The 19,451-nt window shown below is 37.1% G+C and overlaps 3 protein-coding genes across 3 annotated transcripts; 2 read left to right on the forward strand and 1 right to left on the reverse strand.

Moving 5' to 3' along the window:
• Positions 1–805: 805 nt before the first annotated feature.
• On the reverse strand, positions 806–2,650 carry LOC111366588 (putative late blight resistance protein homolog R1A-10). The gene is made up of 4 exons (XM_022987316.1): positions 2,479–2,650; positions 2,333–2,401; positions 1,656–2,091; positions 806–1,589 (listed from the first exon to the last, which is right to left on the reverse strand). Exons 1-4 carry the CDS (start codon positions 2,648–2,650, stop codon positions 806–808), a joined length of 1,461 nt encoding a protein of 486 aa, XP_022843084.1.
• Positions 2,651–16,302: 13,652 nt separating this feature from the next.
• LOC111367123 (vignain-like) lies at positions 16,303–18,221 on the forward strand. Its single transcript, XM_022987847.1, has 4 exons — positions 16,303–16,851; positions 17,242–17,477; positions 17,563–17,703; positions 17,783–18,221. The coding sequence occupies exons 1-4, from the start codon at positions 16,413–16,415 to the stop codon at positions 18,047–18,049; spliced, it is 1,083 nt and encodes a 360-aa protein (XP_022843615.1). The 5' UTR covers positions 16,303–16,412; the 3' UTR covers positions 18,050–18,221.
• Positions 18,222–18,304: 83 nt separating this feature from the next.
• On the forward strand, positions 18,305–19,375 carry LOC111367124 (vignain-like). The gene is made up of 3 exons (XM_022987848.1): positions 18,305–18,564; positions 18,650–18,790; positions 18,870–19,375. Exons 1-3 carry the CDS (start codon positions 18,466–18,468, stop codon positions 19,134–19,136), a joined length of 507 nt encoding a protein of 168 aa, XP_022843616.1. The 5' UTR covers positions 18,305–18,465; the 3' UTR covers positions 19,137–19,375.
• Positions 19,376–19,451: the final 76 nt, after the last annotated feature.

Consider the following 19,451-nt stretch of genomic DNA (forward strand, 5'->3'; position numbering starts at 1 on the left):
ACGAAGCACTCCAGACATCAATAACTGAAATGCCTAAGAAGAGAATCAATTTAATACAACAAAGAAAAATTAACTTTAAGGAATGTTTTGGTAGGCAGAATTAAATAGTATTGGATAGTATTAAGGAGAAGGAAGTAAAAATCTTGTTCATTATACTATCTGGATGAACTTACAGTATTTCAATGGACAATCCTGAATCACGAATTCTTGAATATGAAGATGAAGGACATCATTCCCTAGATCTAGTTGATTCTCTAGTAATTTCTCTGCTGAATTCACGGCTAAAGGGCTGGAGTCATCCATCTCAATTATTTGAAGCGTTGGTATATCTCCAATACTATGAGAGATCTCCTTCAGATGTTCACAATTCTTAATGACTGGACGCTCAAGTCTCTGAAAATGCGTAGAGTCGACAATCCAATCCTCCAGTTCAAGGCATTCCAGCAGTAGGAATTTTAGTCGAGGAAATTCTCCTTCAGTTGGTTTCCAATCTTTCCCATAAAAAGCATGCCTCCATTTCAATTTGAGCACTTCAAGATTCAACAACAAACCAATAATTGTCGTAGCTTCCCAAGGTAGACCCCAACCGCTTAGAGTTAACTTTCTGACGAAGGAGGGAAAGTGGTTCTGCAAGAAAGATGGGTACAGCCGACGACTGTGCATTTTAATATTTCAAGTTCATGAAGATTGACGAGATTATTGAGACAGTAGTCCGGCCAATTCTCTCATTCATGATCATAAAAGATTCTCAATTTCTTCAGATTTGGAATTCTTTTAACAACCTCCTCAGAACATCTGAAATTTCTTATGCTGGATAGTGTTTGAAGATTTTCGAGAACATAAGAATTTCTCCCTCTGTTATTGCAAGATCAGGCAGGTTTACTGCTGTCAACCAGATATGCCTTAATAGTGGCATCCTCCATAATGGTAGATATATTGAATCCCCTTGAACATAAAGAAACAAGCTCTGTAAATTCTGAAGTCGTGATATTGATGACAAAAGCCAATCAACTCCAAGGAAGCAAGCAAGGTACTGCAAGCTAACTAGTTCAACTATGTTGGCAAAAATTGAAAAAAATTGCACACTCAACATGTGCAATACCTTGATCAGCCTAAAATTTAAAGAGACAATGAATGAATGAGGGAGATTCCAATAAAAAGATAAAATAGACTTTAGCGGTGAAGTTGGCACTATTTTGGCATCAGAATGAAGAATTTCTATATTTGAATAGATACTTATGCTGCACAGAATAATGCCTTCCGCAACACATAAGTGGAACCTATTGGCAACTTGAAACAACTTCTCCTCTCGAGCTTCTCTTACGCATACGTCCCGTAAGAGATTATGGATTCCACAAGTTTTAATTTTACCATTAGACCTATGCTTATGAACCAAAATAAGGCTTCTGTTAACAAGATCCAACAAGTACTCTTCAGCAACGTCTTCCAAGCTTTTAGATCGTGAAGGGGTTAGGAATCCTTCAGTGTCCCATAACTTGAATAGTGTGGAGACAAGAATATTAGCACCTTCTAGGAAGATTCCCAAGGAAAGAAAACAGGCTTTCAAATGATGAGGCAAGTGAAAGTAACTTAGAGACAAAATCTCTAAGCACTTCTCATCGTCTGTACTACCAATTGAATTTACTACAGTCTACCAATATTCTTCTGTCTTCTCGGCCTTTGACAGGATCCCACCAATCACAACAATTGCAAGTGGAAGTCCATGGCACTTCCGTGCAATCTTGATTACAATTTCCTTGAGTTCAGGAGGACAACAACCTTCTCCAAATACCTTCCCACGAAGTAAATTCCAACTTTCTTCCTCTCTAAGGAAACGCATGTGATGAGGGGGTAGACAAGAATTGGCTTCAATAGCCACGTTCTCTAGCCTAGTAGTCAGCATAATTCGACTTCCATTTCTGTCATCCGAAAATAATCTTTTCATATCGTCCAAGATTTTAGCATCCCACAGATCATTCATTACAATAAGATAATTATAACCCTTTAGCATTTTATAAAGATGCTCTGCTAGTTGTTCACCACTCCACTGGCGCATTTCATCAGCTAACTTTTCCATAGATTCTAGAAGGCCTAAAAGAATTTATTGAACATGACAGTTTGGATGTACTATTATCCATGTACGTAAATGAAAGTGATGTAGAATAAATGGATCATTGTAAACTTTTTCTTGCCAGAGTAGTTTTGCCAATTCCACCCATTCCAACAATAGAGATTGTCTCAAGTTTTAATGAATCTCTACCGAGTCGAGTCTTGATCTCTAGCAAGTCATTATCAAAGCCAACCAGGGTGCTCCACGTAAGCCCTTTTCAACCAGCAGGCAATGAATTCCTCTGTTGGACGCCACTCCTGTCCTCGATCCTCAACAGTCCTTTCTTGGAATCTATTTATTTCATTACTTCATCTAAGTCTCCGCAGAATAGAGTAAAATTATCCCTTGACTTGTAGATTGTAAAGGACCTTGATCTGTTATGTGGGATTCTGTGAGAAAGAATGGTTGCAGGGAGGCAGGCGCCATGGCGCCCAAATTGAAAAAAATGGACAGTGATGCTGGCGCCATGGCGCCCAAGGTTTTGAAGAAACTTGGCGCCATGGCACCCAATTCAATTCTAAATATATTGAGTGGCGCCATGGCGCCCAATTCAATTCTATATATATTGTTGTTTTCCCCTTTGTTTTAACACCCGTTTTTTAGAGAGAAAAGAGAGAGAGCTTGGATTGAATTTAACAAGTAAGAGGTTGTTCTTCTTGGGTATAAATTCAAAGTTATTTTCTTTTCTTGGGGATTAACTTGAGGCTTGTTCAAGTAATCCAATCCATTGTTCTTCATTTATTCCATTGAAATCATTTCTTCCCCAATTTTCTTGTTCTTGAAGTGGTTTGGAATTTTTCACATTATCAAGCTTTGTTTGATCTTGGGCAATCTTTGGGAGGTGTTTTCCCAACAATTTGGTATCAGAGCTTCTTCTTAAATCAAGGTGGTTAAGCTTCGATTTTTGGTGAGTTGCTTGAACTTTGTTGTGCACACAAAGTGTTTGTGAAAATTCCCAAGTGAACTTTGGTGGTTTATTTTCGGTAAACAAGTGGATAAATCATGTCTACTAGAGGAATGGTGAAGATTGGGAAGTATGAGATAGAGAAATTCAATGGGAAGAATGATTTTTCATATTGGAGAATGCAAATGAAAAATTTGTTGATTTCTTAAAAGTTGCACAAGGCATTGGCGGGAAAGGAGAAAAAGCACGTTGATATGTCGGACGAGGATTGGGAAGAGCTAGATCTTGAGGCACGAGCGTCTATCATTCTATGCCTTGAAAGAGATGTTGCTTTCTTGGTTGATAGTGAGGTAACGGCGACGGAGGTGTGGATAAAGTTGGAGGCGAACTTCATGACGAAAACTCTAACAAATCGGATCTATTTAAAATCCAAATTGTATACTTGCAAGATGGATGAAGGTACACCAATCCGGGAGTACGTCAACAAGTTTGATAGGATCATATCGGACTTGAAGGACATTGATGTGGAAGTAGATGATGAGGATCAAGCACTTCTACTACTTCTTTCATTGCCAAAGTCTTACGAGACCTTAGTACAAATATTGATGCTTGTGGGTGATAAACTTGTGATGGAGGACACTAGAACGTCTCGAAAGGTTGCAACTAGTGGCATGTCTACCATTGGTAACAAGGAGCAAGCTCAAGGATTGTTTGTAAGGGGTAGAAGCAATGTGCGACCAAAGGGCAAGGGAGAAAAATCTAGATCGAGTTCTAGACCTCTTGCGGAAAGGTCTTGTTTCAAATGTGGCGAGTTTGGGCATTTCAAGGTGAATTGTCCTAACAAAAGGGGTTCAAAAAAGAACAATAAGAACAACAACAACGGGAAAGTGCAAGTCAAGCAAGAGATAAGCTATGCCTCGAAAGGAGGGGAAAGCGATGAGTGCTACACCATCTCTTGTGATGAAGAAACCTCCGGTAAGTGGATTCTTGATTCTGGATGCTCTTACCATATGTGTCCAAATAGGAAGTGGTTTACTACCTATAGAAGCACTAATGGTGGAACCGTGTTGATGGGTAATAACCATTCCTGTAAAACGGTGGGGCTCGGTTCAATTAGAATCAAGATGCATGATGGAGTGGTTAGAACATTGATGGATGTTAGACATGTTCCTGATTTGCGAAAGAACCTTATCTCTGTTGGTACCTTAGACTCCGGTGGTTGCAAGATTGTAACATGGAATGGAGTAAAGAAGGTTGTTCGTAGTTCTTTGATTGTGATGAAGGGTATTCGTGAAGGCAATCTCTATGCCCTTCAAGGTACTACGGTTACTGAAGATGTAGCAGTTGGAACAAGTGGAAGTGGTGGAGACCCATGTGAGTGCACTCAGCTATGGCATAGGAGGCTTGGGCATATGTCTGAAAAGGGGCTAGATTTGCTAGTCAAGAAATATTTGCTAAAAAACTTGAAGAAGCCTTGCATGGATTTTTGCGAGCATTGCGTGTACGGTAAAGCACACCGAGTTCAGTTCCAGCCAAGCAAACATAGAAGTAGAGGTATTCTAGACTATGTACACACGGATGTATGGGGTCCGGCTTCTGTCACTTCCAAAGGCGGTTCCAGGTATTTTGTTACATTTGTTGATGATTATTCTAGATATGCTTGGATTTATTTTTTGAAGCATAAGAATGAGGTATTCGACACTTTCAAGAAGTGGAAAGCAATGGTTGAAAACAGAACAGGAAAGAAATTGAAGACACTGCGATCTGATAAAAGTACTGAGTATACAGATGGTGCTTTCAAGGAGTTCTGTGGTAAGAAAGGCATTGTGAGACACTGGACAGTTAGAAATACACCGCAACAGAATGGGGTCGCCATTTCGAGAGAAATCGACGTGTATACGATCCTATGCTGGTTTGGGCAGAGAATGGTGGGCAGAGTCGGTTGCAAACGCTTGCTACATAGTGAACCGGTCTCCACATTCAAGGTTAGATGGAGATGTACCTTACAGGGTATTGACAGGAGAACATGCAAATTATGAGAAACTCAGAACATTCGGATGCACAGCCTATTATCATGTCAACGAGGAAAAGCTTGATGCGAGGGCCAAGAAGGCTATATTCTTGGGGTATGCGGCAGGTGTTAAAGGCTATCGCCTTTGGTGTGTAGAGGATTCTAAGTTCATAATCAGCAGAGATGTTACTTTTGATGAGAACTCCATGATAGCTTCGTTGAAAGCTACAGTGCCCGGTGGTGATGATGTTGAGACTACAAAGTCTCAAGTTGTTAACATAGAACCTAGAGATCAACCTGGTTCTAGGCATGTTCAAGAGGAGCATCATACAGACACTCAAGATGAGAGTGATGATGGACTTGAACAAGAGGCGGTTCAGCAAGAGAATGTTCAGGTACAGTAACAACAGCAGCTTGCAGATAACTTGGCTTCCTCTAGGCCACGCCGTACTTACAAGCAAGTTCTAAAGTTGGGGTCAGACGAGCCTTTGAGGCACTATGGGCAGACAAATCTAGTTGAGTATGCACTCTCGGTAGAGGACGATGAGCCTACCACTTTCAAGGAAGCTATTTTAAATAACAATAGTGAGAGTTGGTTGGCAGCGATGGAAGAAGAGATGGAATCACTTTACAAGAACCAAACGTGGGAGGTTGTCCTATTGCCCATAGGTAAGAAAGCTATTGGTTGCAAGTGGTTGTACAAAAAGAAAGAGGATCCTACCAAGTTCGGTGGTACAAGATTCAAAGCAAGGTTAGTGGCTAAGGGGTTTTGCACAAAGAGAGGGAGTTGACTGCAATGAGATCTTTTCTCCGGTGGTCAAGCATACTTCCATTCGGGTGCTATTGAGTATTGTTGCTCATCATGATCTTGAGCTGGAACAACTCAATGTCAAAACCGCCTTCTTGCACGGGGACTTGGATGAGGAAATCTATATGCATCAACCTGAGGGCTACAAGGTTGAGGATAAGGAACGTCAGGTATGTCGCTTGAGAAAATCACTTTATGAATTGAAGCAATCTCTTCGGCAGTGGTACAAGCGATTTGACTCCTTCATGCTAAAGCATGATTTCTCCAGAAGTGAGTATGACTGTTGTGTTTATATTCGAAAACTTCGGGGAGGTAACTATATCTATCTTTTTTTGTATGTGGATGACATGCTTATCGCTTCGAAAAGCAAGGTGGAGATAGATAGGTTGAAATCTCAACTTGGTAAAGAGTTTGAGATGAAGGATATGGGGGCTGCTAGGAAAATATTGGATATGGAGATTAGAAGAGAGAGGACGAACCGGCGAATGTTCTTGAGTCAGAAAGGCTACATTGAGCGGGTTATTGCTAGGTTCGGGTTGCAAGGTGCAAAGTCGGTGGTGACTCCATTGGCTCCACATTTCAGGCTCTCTGGTAAACAGTCTCCTACTACAGCGGAAGAAAAGGTACGCATGGATCGTGTACCTTATGCTAGTGCAGTTGGCAGTTTGATGTATGCCATGGTGTGTACACGCCCAGATATTTCACAGGCGGTTAGTGTGGTCAGTAGATTTATGGCGAATCCGGGGAAGGCACACTGGGAAGTTGTGAAGTGGATCCTGAGATACTTAAAAGGTACCACGGATACCGACTTATGTTTTGGTGGAGATGCATGTCATATAAGTGGGTTTGTGGACTCGGATTATGCAGGTGACCTAGATAGACGATGATCTACTACTCGATATGTGTTTTGCATACATGGTGCCCCAGTTAGTTGGCGATCGATGTTACAGGCTACAGTTGCTCTTTCTACTACAGAGGCCGAGTATATGGCCATGGCAGAGGGAGTGAAGGAAGCGTTGTGGTTATTGGGTCTTCTAGATGATTTGGGGATTGAGCAGGATTGTGTGGACTTGTGGTGTGATAGCCAGAGTGCGATTCACTTGGCTAAGAATCAGGTTCATCATGCTCGAACCAAGCATATCGATATCAGGTATCATTTTGTGCGCGATGTCATAGAGAAAGGTGATATTTCACTCTTGAAGGTACACATAAATTAGAACCCAGCAGACATGTTAACCAAAGTGGTAACGGGTAGCAAGTTTCAGCATTGCTTGGACTTGCTTCACATTAGTCCGTGTTGATATGCCCGAGTGGGCATGGCCCTTCGGGGCAGGGTTGAAATGAGGTGAAGAGTATATGAAGGTGGAGGTGAACTACGGAGGCTTGATCCCGAGTTTTGGGTACGTAGGCAACCATGGTTTGAATGGTGCAGCCGAGTTTTGGCGCTTGCTGCTTCTTCTTGTGTTCGTCCAAAATTTGAGGTCTATCAAATGATGTACGAGGTGGAGAATTGTGAAAAATAATGGTTGCAGGGAGGCAGGCGCCATAGCGCCCAAATTGAAAAAAATGGGCAGTGATTTCTATATATATTGAGTGGCGCCGTTTTCTCCTTCATTTTAACACCCGTTTTTTATAGAGAAAAGAGAGAGAGCTTGGATTGAATTTAACAAGTAAGAGTTTGTTCTTCTTGGGTATAAATTCAAAGCTATTTTCTTTTCTTGGGGATTAACTTGAGACTTGTTCAAGTAATCCAATCCATTGTTCTTCATTTATTCCATTGAAATCATTTCTTCCCCAATTTTCTTGTTCTTGAAGTGGTTTGGAATTTTTCACATTGTCAAGCTTTGTTTGATCTTGGGCAATCTTTGGGAGGTGTTTTCCCAACAGATTCAATTCTATCTTCTGCTTTATAAGCTCCATTTCTAATATGACTCTCCAAACTTGCTATTTCTTTGCTGCTCTTTTGTGAAGAATCTTGCAAGACACCAAGTCTTTCTGCGAGAGATTTAATCAATTTTTTATTAAGTGGTCTCATATGCAGATAGTCTGAATGAATGATCTGCTCACGAACCTGCTTAAAAAATGCAAAAGCGGCACGAGTCATTTCTGATCTTCTTTCACACTCACAAACAAAAAATAGCAGCAAAAATTAAGTACTGTCAACACATATCTAGCCTAATTAAATCAACACATTGCTGAAGTACTGTCATCCAAAGTACAAAACAAACAAATAACTTGAAATTTCTTAACTGAATAACAAGAAACAATGAAGACTTGAAAATATGACAAGGCAATATAATGATTCTGACTTTATCGATGGACAAAGACTTCCCACCAAATTATATAGAAGGTATTATGACTCGTTCCTACTAAGGGCGGAGCTTTTCCAATCTATCACTGTTACAAATGAAAAATTTATTGGACTTTCCAACAAAGTAATTTCTTAACTTTGGATTTCGCCTTACAGGAAAAAAAGTACTGTCATCCAAAGTACAAAACAAACAAATAACTTGAAATTTCTTAACTGAATAACAAGAAACAATGAAGACTTGAAAATATGACAAGGCAATATAATGATTCTGACTTTATCGATGGACAAAGACTTCCCACCAAATTATATAGAAGGTATTATGACTCGTTCCTACTAAGGGCGGAGCTTTTCCAATCTATCACTGTTACAAATGAAAAATTTATTGGACTTTCCAACAAAGTAATTTCTTAACTTTGGATTTCGCCTTACAGGAAAAACACGATTCAAAAATCCCGCTCAACTACAAGATCTTAGTATTTGATGACTAAAAGAAAATGTAGTTATCTGTGTGTGCATCCAATTAAGAAACCTTAAGAATTGTTAAATTTTGAATGATCACAGTCAATCAAATCCTTTAAAAGTTCAAACATTTGACAAAACAATCAAAAGATACTGACATCTTAATATTGCAATCAGCTACAAATTGAAAGTTATATGATCACTTACTCTTAAGCACAACTAAACATGCTATTAATAAGTTTGAAAATAAGAGTAAACAAGTGTTCTTTACTTATTTTGATAATAATTTTCGACATTCCTATGAAGTCAATAGATTCAACCTATCCAATTATGTATTAAAACAATTTACCTCAAAATAAAGTGATATCCTGAAGTTCTTGCAAATTTAGTTTCTTTCACTGTTATCTTTTCTTCTGTGATTTATAGATAAGAAAAATAATATAAATTTTTAATCCTTCCATTATTTTTACTTTAAACAATCTAGAGTTGGGCATGGTCCGGTTCGGTTAGATTCTCTTTAGAACTGAACCGAACCGAACCAAATCGAAAATTTCGGGTATTGAGTAAGTGGAACTGTCGGATCCAAATATAATTATGGAACCGTTTGAACTCATTTTCGTACGATTCGGTTAGGTTCGGTTCTATTCGGTTCCGTACCATAATTACATTTTTTAACATTTATAACAACACTACATAAATACAACTAATAACATATTCAATCATAACTTTTACAAATTAACGAAATCCAATTCAAAAACATATAAATAACAAGTTGTCCAATAAGATTAATTTACCAACATATACAAATACCAAAAAGTAGATATTAATACTAAAATATTGACGATCCATGTCAGATGAGTAGGTGATAATGTGTGTAATTTATTTAGGATTAGTCATTAGTAGGTTTGATGTTGGCCTAAGAAATGGAAGAACAAAAAGGACACTTGGGCTAAAAATTAAAAAAATTAGAAATGAAACAAATAAGTGGGCCAAAAAATTGGATTTAGAAATTGGTTGGTTTAGGTCAAGCTAGCTAAGCTAGGGCTTGAGAGATGGAATATCAATCAATCGCCTAATTAGTTAACTTGTTTAGAAAAAATTAAAATAATTTGATTTATTCAATATAAAAAAAAAATTAGAAAGATTCAGTTCTTATTTGGCTATTCTATTCTTGGTCTAAAACCGAGAATCGAACCGTACAGTTCTTGATTTGGATACAGGTTCGGGTATTTAACTTGAGAAGAACGGTTAGGTTCAATTCGGGCCAGTCGGTTCGGTTCGAGAGTTTTGCCCAACCCTAATACAGTCTTTCTTCTCTTCGTAATTCACAATAAAAAAGTAATACACACTCATATAATTTTATAACTACCATTGTTGACGTCTAAATCACTTATAATTTTTAGTTTCTAGCGATGAAAAAAGTATTTATTTTATTTTTAATCTATTTCTCACTAATAGGCGAACACATTTTTACTCATCAAAGACAATGAAATTACACAAATAACTGAAGAAACATGTTTATTTATATTTATATTTTGTGGAAAAAAGAAATCAACTGTTGATACTATTATTAAACATTCAACATGAAATTTAGAAATGCAAATCAGAATAACTTGCAGATAATGTTACTTGTTTAAGCACATTTCGCCAACAATCTTATGTCTTGTCGGCCATCAACAGCAGTTTGCCCGTTACCACAATTGCGCGTGGAAGTCCATGGCAAGTTTGAGCGATCTTGATTCCAATTTCCTCTAGTTCAAGAGGAAAACAATCTCCTCCAAATACCATTTCATGAAGTAAATTCCAACTATCATCCGGCCTTTAGAATATGCATTTGATGAATCGGGTGACAAGTCGGCATTTTCAGCCATGCTGTTTAACCTAGCAGTTAACAAGATTCGGCTTCCATCGCGTCATCTAGAAATGATCTTTTCACATCATACCATATCCTAACGTCCCACACACCATCCATTACAAGGAGATACCTAGTATCCTTTAGACTACTATAAAGACACTCTGCTAGTCGTTCATCGCTCTACTATAAAGACACTCTGCTAGTCGTTCATCGCTCTATCAGCACATCTCATTGGTTGATTTTTTCATACAATGTAGAAGGCCTAAAAGAATTTGTTGTACGTTATTTTTTTGAGATAAATTTACCCAATTAAGCACGAGTGCGTGAGCGGTTTAGAACAAATGGATCCTCGCAAACTTTTCTTGCGAGTGTAGTTTTACCAATTCCAGCCTTCCCAACAATTGCTATAGTTTCAAGTCTTAATGAATCTCTAATCAGCCAAGTCTTGACCTTCGTCAAGTCATCATCGAGGCCAACTAGAGTATTCTTGCCGCTCTAACTGAGTCTAGTTTAATCAGCATGCAACGAAATCCTCGGCTCATCAGTCTTCATCAGCCCTTTCTTCTTAGAATCAGTTTCTTCCTTCCTTGCTTCCTCAAGCCCTCTACATAAGTCATTGAAATTATCTGTATGACTTCTAAATTCTGAAGGACCTTGATCCATAATGTAGGATTCAATGATGTCTTCGGCTTTATAAGCTGCGTCTCGGATTTAACTCTCCAAATTTGCTCTTTCATTGCTTCTGTTTGGCGAAGAATTTTCAAGCAAATCTTGTAAAGAACCAACTTTTTCCAAAAGGGATTCAATTTGTTGTTCATCATGAGGTATAAGAGTTTTAGTTTGACAGTCAGGATTCAGGATCTACTCAAGAATCTGCTTCAGAGAAATTGGAGCAGCATGAGCCATTTCTGATCTCTCTATGCTCACAGACAGAAAATTGCACTATTAAGCAATCATAAATTGTTACATATTCAGCATAAATAGATCAACACATCGTGGAAACTTTGACATAGCACGTAAATAGCAAATTGCAATTCATTAATCGAATAACAGGCAAGCATTGTAGACTTGATCAAATGAGTTGAGAATATAACTATTTGACTTTTATTAGGACCAAATTATATTGAATGATTTGTAATTGGTTGGCATGAAAAATGCTGCTTCAAAAATTTTCTCTTTCAATTATGCCGTGACAATTGCCTATGAAGACTCCTTTGGCAATGACTCCAGTGGGGTTCCTTTAAACAAACACAATGCCTATAGGTGATTGGCGTATAAGAGCCCAATAAGCTCAAATAAGCAACTCGAACTCACGAGCGTTTAGATTCCAAGATTGGTGTGCTCAAACGAGACACAATCTTGTAAGACATGTTAAGAATAAATCTCATATCAGTTAAGTACAAGAATACTAACCAACATATAAAGGTTGCCCTTTATGATGAAACCTTGAGTCTTAATTAAGACATCCCTTTGAAGTTTGGTAGAATTAACTAGAATATATACACAAAATGAACAGTGGCTTGAGGGATTCTAGTGTATACAACTCACAAAGTACAATATAAGCACGCATAAGGGCATATTGAAGACTAAATTCCAATAAAATATAGTGTTATTTCTTTATCAATAATAACAGAGTGGCTTTGCAGGCATTACAGGGAAACACAATATAACATTACAATGAAGTACTACTACAAGATCCTAGTATTTGATAACTGAATACAAACGCAATCATTTATGTATTTATGTATGTATTCAAGTAAGGAAACCCTAGTTTTAGTTCAATTAGTGAAGAACATAGCCAATCAAATTTATTCAAAAATTGGAAAATTCAAGTTCAAATCAATCAGAAAGTAGCTTGTAAAAAATTTCTCTAAGTGATGTGAGGTCGACGGTGTACTCTCGACTGAAAATCGACTTTTTCACCAGGTTACCCGTTGACGCTAGATGTTTGACTAAAATAAATTAGAAAAAATGTTGTGTACGTCCAAGTTAACACCCTAGATGACACTTCACTCACATGGAGTAGGACCCGAGCCTAATAAAATAATCATGGCTCCACCCCATGTGTGTGGAGTATCATCCGAGGTGTAAACCCGAACGTACACATAGCAGAACTGAATAGACTATCTATTTATTCTACTGTAAATTTGACTTATGCTTTTTTTACCGTACTTAAAATAACTGTTTAACAACAATTATTTGAAAAAAAAAAAATTCTGCATATACATTTTCAACACATATTCGCACAATAAAATATGTGCACATAAGGTCAAAACTTATACTTATTTTTTAATCACACATGCTCTTAAAAATCATTATTCAAAACATTGTTTTGACCAAATAATGGGCCATCAATTATTGGATGTATAGGTTCCGAGTATATAATGAATGTGTGGATAAAAATAGAATTTGATCAGTTCAAAGTATAATCAAGGTGAGTCCACATAATTTAATATCTATCTCTTTCTCTTTGAACGATGTCTTATATTTGTTCGATATTAATATCACGTAGTTCGGAAACCTTTTTAGGTTTAAACCATTTGTACAGAAAATGAGTTCCACAGAATTGCTACATACACTCACATGGGGGTGGACCCTTTGTGATTAAAATATTGTCCATAAGCTCAGCCCTTTAACCCATGAGCTCGGCTCGGGCTCGTGGCGAGCCAAGCTCGTGGCTCGTGATAGACGAGCCTAGCTCGAGCTCTGCTAGTTGCTCGGGACCAAGCCGAGCTCACGAGCGTCTCGCGAGCTCGTGATTTTTTTAATTTTTTTTTGGTAAATTTGCACATTTTGAACATTTAAAAAAAATTAATATTTTCTCGTGGGCCGTGTGCCCACGAGCCGCTCATGGGCTCGACGAGCCGAGTAGACTCGACTCTGTACATATAGAATGCTTCACCTTTTTATTGAATGTCAATTATATTATTATCCTTAGAATGCATGGAGACACACTAAACTTTGTTGCGCTTACAATTAAAAGTTAACCGAACATTCTAGGTCTGTCCAGACGTTAGGTATAGACGATTATTTCAAAACTAGCAATGTTGTTTATAATCTCGTAATACTGAAAATAATTTTGACAGTATGATTATATAAAGGCTGTGGGTCAAAAAAATTTCTCGATTCAATATAGATTATGATTTTCTAACCTAGCAAAATAGTATGTGATGTTTTAGGTTAAATATTAATTTCATAGTATCGAGAGTAATATTAACAAATTTTTACAAACACGTGATTTGGTTGCTTCACTCTTAAAGCGATTTATGTCTATTAATAGCTGCAGAAATTCATTATGACAAAGAAGAAGATTACGATCATTTTTAACCCTCTCGACTTTAACTTGAAGGTCGATATGTAGTTAAATAAAAAAGTAAACAGTACAATTAGATTTTACACATCAAATGTTTAATATAATAAGATAAAATCAAAGATAAATTATATAAAAGGTTTTGTAAATGATTGGCATGAAATCTCTTTAACTTATTACAAATCTTCATTTAGGACCTTGGCTTTCTCCTATTAATCCAGTAAAGCCCGTTGTGTGGAAAATTTCACATTGATTAAGTATAATAAAATTAACCAACATATAAAGACTTAATGCAACTTAATTGTTGACCTTTCAAGATAGAACTCCAAATTCTAATAGGATATTGAAGTCCATTAAACTCAACGAGTGATTCAATTTGTCTAAAGTTCAAAGGAGTATTTGAATTCCTCGTGAGCCATCATTTCACTGGGGCATATCAAGGAAAAATTTCACATAGGTTAAGTATTTACTATTTACCAACATGTAAGATATTAGACTACAAAAATGTTTATCTTTATGATGGAACTCCAAGTCTTAATAAAGTCATTCTTTGGAACTTATTGTTTGGGCGCTACTTGTTTGCATACTTGTCCCTTTGACAACATCCAACAAAAAGTAAATGATGAAGAGACAATCTTGTCCCCTGACCTGTTGGGACACGTCCCGCAATTTACCTCCCTCACAAAGCTTTAGGGCCGGGGCGATGGGGCCCTCAAGGTTGGGGTTCAACCTTTTTATATTTTTTTAAATGATGAAGTGACAATTGCTTTGTATTTTGTGTCCGAAGCCTATGATGATATGACAATATCGAAAAGATAAATATTGTGTAATAAAATGCCGGTACTGAAAAGAGATCGTCAAACTACGACAAGAGTTTCACCTTTTGAAGGGTCAGACACGTAGGACTGCTGGACCAGACCAAATCAGAAAGGCTTTGATAACACAAGGTTCATATTAGAAAAAGGAGAGTGAGGGAGAGAAGAGGAGGGAAGAAGGGAGCACTCGGCATCATGAGATATTGATGGTAATTTTCAAATCTAGCAAAATAGAATGTACTGTTAGTGACTAAACATTTAATCATGTATTATTGAAAACAATATTTACAAGAAAAAATGAAAGCAATAAAAAACATAAGATTTAGAATTATTTGCTTTGAATGCGATTTGCTTCTATTTACTAATTTAGGGCTTCATTATGGCACAAAGGAATATTATGATCTGGTTTTCTTTTATTATTATTTTTTAATTCATCAGTACTTTAACGCGAAAGTCGATCTGTAGTGGAGGAAAAAACGAAGATATTATGATACACAAATGATAATATGCATTTTTTTTGGGAACTATCTCAAGCAATAGGAGTCTTACCAGCAACATCTTTTGGCGTCATCAGCTTGGAAGTTAAAGCAATTTTTTTGCTTACATGGCTGCCCAATCCTAAATCTTGACTCTTTTCTATCTATACAAACCCTATCAAGAGTTAATAAAATTTCAGTCTTTTCCAACACTAAATTACTCGAATTAGGGGTAAGAATTCATGTTTATTTTAGTGTAATATATAAATAATTATACAATGCGATGCAAGAAAAATTCAAAGATTCGTTGATTCTCCAAATACCCAAAAAGGGGGTTAATGATTAGTGATTCGCAACTGAATACAGAAGAATCAATGCAGTATTCTGACATTACATGCGTCGAAATCTTGAACTCAAAAGAAAGTTTGGGTATTAAATTTTGGATTATAAATGTTCATTTCAATTGGAAGTTAATGGTTTGGAAGATAATGTCATGAACAATAATGAAAGCGTTTACCCCCACATTAAAATAAAAAAATTAATTTCCAAGAACAATAAAAATTCTTGCATAAATTCAAAAAAGACATTGTCATTTTATTCAAAAAGAAGACTAAAAAGGAAGCAGATATTCCGTACTTTTCTCATCCTTTTGTTATTTTTCTCTCCACAAAGCATTTCAAATATTCATTTTCAGTTGTTGAGAAACATGATATACTTGATAAGTTCGACTACACAACAAAGAACATGTTAATAGAGTCTTCTTTATTACATTATTCAAATCTCATTACTTTTCTAGTTCTTTTGCCACTATTCCATCCATAAAGCACTTCAAAATCTTCTTTTTCAGTTATCAACGAATATGACATGCTCGATAGAAGCTCAATTGAACAACGTTAAATTACAAAATAATCTTAAATCTTATTTATTTCACATATTATACAATCATATCTAATATTATGGACCCAAAAACTTTGGTTTTGACTGCAAGAAAGCACGCCAAAAGGAATCTAACCACATAGCTAATGCTTGAATCACCGACCTTTTTTTCCCAATATCACATAAAAGTTAACTTTTTTTTACGTTGAACACACACCCCATATAACCCCATCCCCATGTTAAAAGTTTGTTTTTGTGTGTGAACTATACCAATTATAAGAATTCTTGCTTGTATAGACAAGTTTAATATCCATTAATTGCTTCTCCATACCTCTCAATCCAAAATTCTCGATTGTTATTTCCCGTAAGGAATACATCACTTCCATCCCTTCGTGATTTCATTGATTTCTCTCTTCTATTTAAAGGTGTTTTGTATTTTACAAATTCTCATCTTGTGACAACTTTCATCACTACAAAATGAAGAAAATTTTCATACTTTTCCTCTCTTTGGCTTTAGTTTTCACTCTCGGAATATGCTTCGATTTTCACGAGAAAGAACTCGAGACGGAGGAGAGGCTTTTGGATTTGTACGAGAGGTGGCGGAGCTACCACACCGTTTCAACGAATTTAGATGAAAAGCATAGACGTTTCAATGTGTTCAAGGCCAATGCTCGTTATGTTCATAATTTCAACAAGCAAGATAAGCCTTATAAGTTGAAACTCAACAAGTTTGCAGACATGACTAGCCATGAATTCAGAAGTGTTTATGCTGGATCTAAGATTAAGCATCATCGAATGCTCCGAGGTTCACAAGGAAATGGAACTTTCATGTACGCGAATGTAGAGAGTGTTCCACCTTCTGTTGATTGGAGGAAGAAAGGCGCTGTCACTGATATCAAGGATCAAGGCCAATGTGGTAAGCTTATCACACGAGTGTATTTTCAACGAATTAAACTATATATTTTACTTGACCGTGAGACCAAGTGTAAGGTGGGTTGGGTCAGACGGACCCCCTTTCGGTCACAACTCATATTTTGAAAACTAATAAACAACGAGTTTTTCCTCTTGGACGATCCCCCGTCCAAACAGCGTCGCACCCTTTTTGGGCGGGATTGTCCAAGTAGCACACCCCAAAAACGACCCACTTGAGATGTAGACTTCTAAAACTAGGCATACTGGTACAAATTAGGTCAAGTCATCGAAGTCTTAAGGCACCTGACGCGCTTGTTTTGACAATGTGGCCGGTCCAATCTGGCTCGTTTTACACCTCTAACTAGATCTAAATTTTTTGTTGTTGATTTTAAAGGTAGTTGCTGGGCATTTTCAACAGTGGTGGCAGTTGAAGGAATAAACCAGATTAGGACAAACAACCTAGTTTCGTTGTCTGAACAAGAACTTGTTGATTGTGACAATACTGAAAATCAAGGTTGTAATGGAGGGCTTATGGATTCAGCATTTGACTTCATCAAGAAAAATGGAGGCATTACAACTGAGAAAAACTATCCTTACACGGCTAAAGATGGAAGGTGCAATTATAAAAAGGTAATTAAACTATCTCGCACAAATGTTTCATATATAGTACTGGATATAATTCGACAGTATAATGAATAAAATTTTAATTTTTCAGGAAAATTCTGCGGCCGTGACAATTGATGGGCATGAAGATGTGCCTGCGAACGATGAAGATGCACTATTGAAAGCTGTAGCGAATCAACCCGTATCAGTTGCCATTGACGCCGGAGGTTCTGATTTCCAGTTCTACTCCGAGGTAAACCACTCGATTGATTCAAGTATAACCTCTTATTGATTTGACTTTGGTTTGACCGACCGATCAACTTGTGCAACAGGGGGTGTTTGAAGGCGACTGTGGGACAGAGCTGGATCACGGGGTGGCGATTGTGGGATATGGAACAACACTTGATGGAACAAAATATTGGATTGTGAAGAATTCATGGGGTCCTGAATGGGGAGAAAAGGGTTACATTAGAATGGAACGTGGCGTGAAAGCTAAAGAAGGACTGTGTGGTATAGCAATAGAACCATCTTATCCAATTAAATATTCCAAAAATAATCACATTCGACATGAAAAATCCACCCCCAAAGATGAACTCTGATAGACCACATTCAATTTGGAATTGGGATTTGGTACTATTAAATTCCAATTCTCGATTTGAGTTAGATATTCGTAATAATATGATAGTGTGAAATAATATTGTTGATTCTTCAGTAATTTTGTCAAATTCTTGATATTAATATTTTAGAATAGCAAGCTCAAAATTCTTAGTATTCTCTATGTGAATTTATGAGCATTTGCTTAGAAGATGATCGTGGGTCCAATCTGGCTCGTTTTACACCTCTAACTAGATCTAAATTTTTTGTTGTTGATTTTAAAGGTAGTTGCTGGGCATTTTCAACAGTGGTGGCAGTTGAAGGAATAAACCAGATTAGGACAAACAACCTAGTTTCGTTGTCTGAACAAGAACTTGTTGATTGTGACAATACTGAAAATCAAGGTTGTAATGGAGGGCTTATGGATTCAGCATTTGACTTCATCAAGAAAAATGGAGGCATTACAACTGAGAAAAACTATCCTTACACGGCTAAAGATGGAAGGTGCAATTATAAAAAGGTAATTAAACTATCTCGCACAAATGTTTCATATATAGTACTGGATATAATTCGACAGTATAATGAATAAAATTTTAATTTTTCAGGAAAATTCTGCGGCCGTGACAATTGATGGGCATGAAGATGTGCCTGCGAACGATGAAGATGCACTATTGAAAGCTGTAGCGAATCAACCCGTATCAGTTGCCATTGACGCCGGAGGTTCTGATTTCCAGTTCTACTCCGAGGTAAACCACTCGATTGATTCAAGTATAACCTCTTATTGATTTGACTTTGGTTTGACCGACCGATCAACTTGTGCAACAGGGGGTGTTTGAAGGCGACTGTGGGACAGAGCTGGATCACGGGGTGGCGATTGTGGGATATGGAACAACACTTGATGGAACAAAATATTGGATTGTGAAGAATTCATGGGGTCCTGAATGGGGAGAAAAGGGTTATATTAGAATGGGACGTGGAGTGAAAGCTAAGGAAGGACTATGTGGTATAGCAATAGAACCCTCTTATCCAATTAAATCTTCCAAAAATAATCACATTCAACATGAAAAATCCACCCGCAAAGATGAACTCTGATAGACCACATTCAATTTGGAATTGGGATTTGGTACTATTAAATTCCAATTCTCGATTTGAGTTAGATATTCGTAATAATATGATAGTGTGAAATAATATTGTTGATTCTTCAGTAATTTTGTCAAATTCTTGATATTAATATTTTAGAGTAGCAAGCTCAAAATTCTTAGTATTCTCTATGTGAATTTATGGGCATTTGCTTTGAAGATGATCATGTTGACGGGTTTGTTTGAAATCAACTAAGATGTGTTTATTGTCCAAATTCTCTAGCTTTCACGATTTCAAATATGTTTTATAAGAAGTTTTTTAGGAAGT

Source organism: Olea europaea, chromosome 18 (assembly GCF_002742605.1).
Source record: "Olea europaea var. sylvestris chromosome 18, O_europaea_v1, whole genome shotgun sequence".
Classification (NCBI taxonomy): Eukaryota; Viridiplantae; Streptophyta; class Magnoliopsida; order Lamiales; family Oleaceae; genus Olea; species Olea europaea.

What these genes read in the sequence shown, in the direction of transcription:
- LOC111366588 (XM_022987316.1), bottom strand. Translation starts at nt 2,650, where the DNA reads ATGGCGCCACTCAATATATTTAGAATTGAATTGGGTGCCATGGCGCCA. An exon ending in ATCCCACATAACAGATCAAG is followed by an intron (nt 2,402 to 2,478) that starts GTCCTTTACAAT and finishes TGAAATAAATAG; the next exon opens with ATTCCAAGAAAGGACTGTTG. An exon ending in GAGAAGACAGAAGAATATTG is followed by an intron (nt 1,590 to 1,655) that starts GTAGACTGTAGT and finishes TTTGTCTCTAAG; the next exon opens with TTACTTTCACTTGCCTCATC.
- LOC111367123 (XM_022987847.1), top strand. Translation starts at nt 16,413, where the DNA reads ATGAAGAAAATTTTCATACTTTTCCTCTCTTTGGCTTTAGTTTTCACT. An exon ending in CAAGGATCAAGGCCAATGTG is followed by an intron (nt 16,852 to 17,241) that starts GTAAGCTTATCA and finishes TTGATTTTAAAG; the next exon opens with GTAGTTGCTGGGCATTTTCA. An exon ending in ATTTCCAGTTCTACTCCGAG is followed by an intron (nt 17,704 to 17,782) that starts GTAAACCACTCG and finishes CTTGTGCAACAG; the next exon opens with GGGGTGTTTGAAGGCGACTG.
- LOC111367124 (XM_022987848.1), top strand. Translation starts at nt 18,466, where the DNA reads ATGGATTCAGCATTTGACTTCATCAAGAAAAATGGAGGCATTACAACT. An exon ending in GAAGGTGCAATTATAAAAAG is followed by an intron (nt 18,565 to 18,649) that starts GTAATTAAACTA and finishes TTAATTTTTCAG; the next exon opens with GAAAATTCTGCGGCCGTGAC. An exon ending in ATTTCCAGTTCTACTCCGAG is followed by an intron (nt 18,791 to 18,869) that starts GTAAACCACTCG and finishes CTTGTGCAACAG; the next exon opens with GGGGTGTTTGAAGGCGACTG.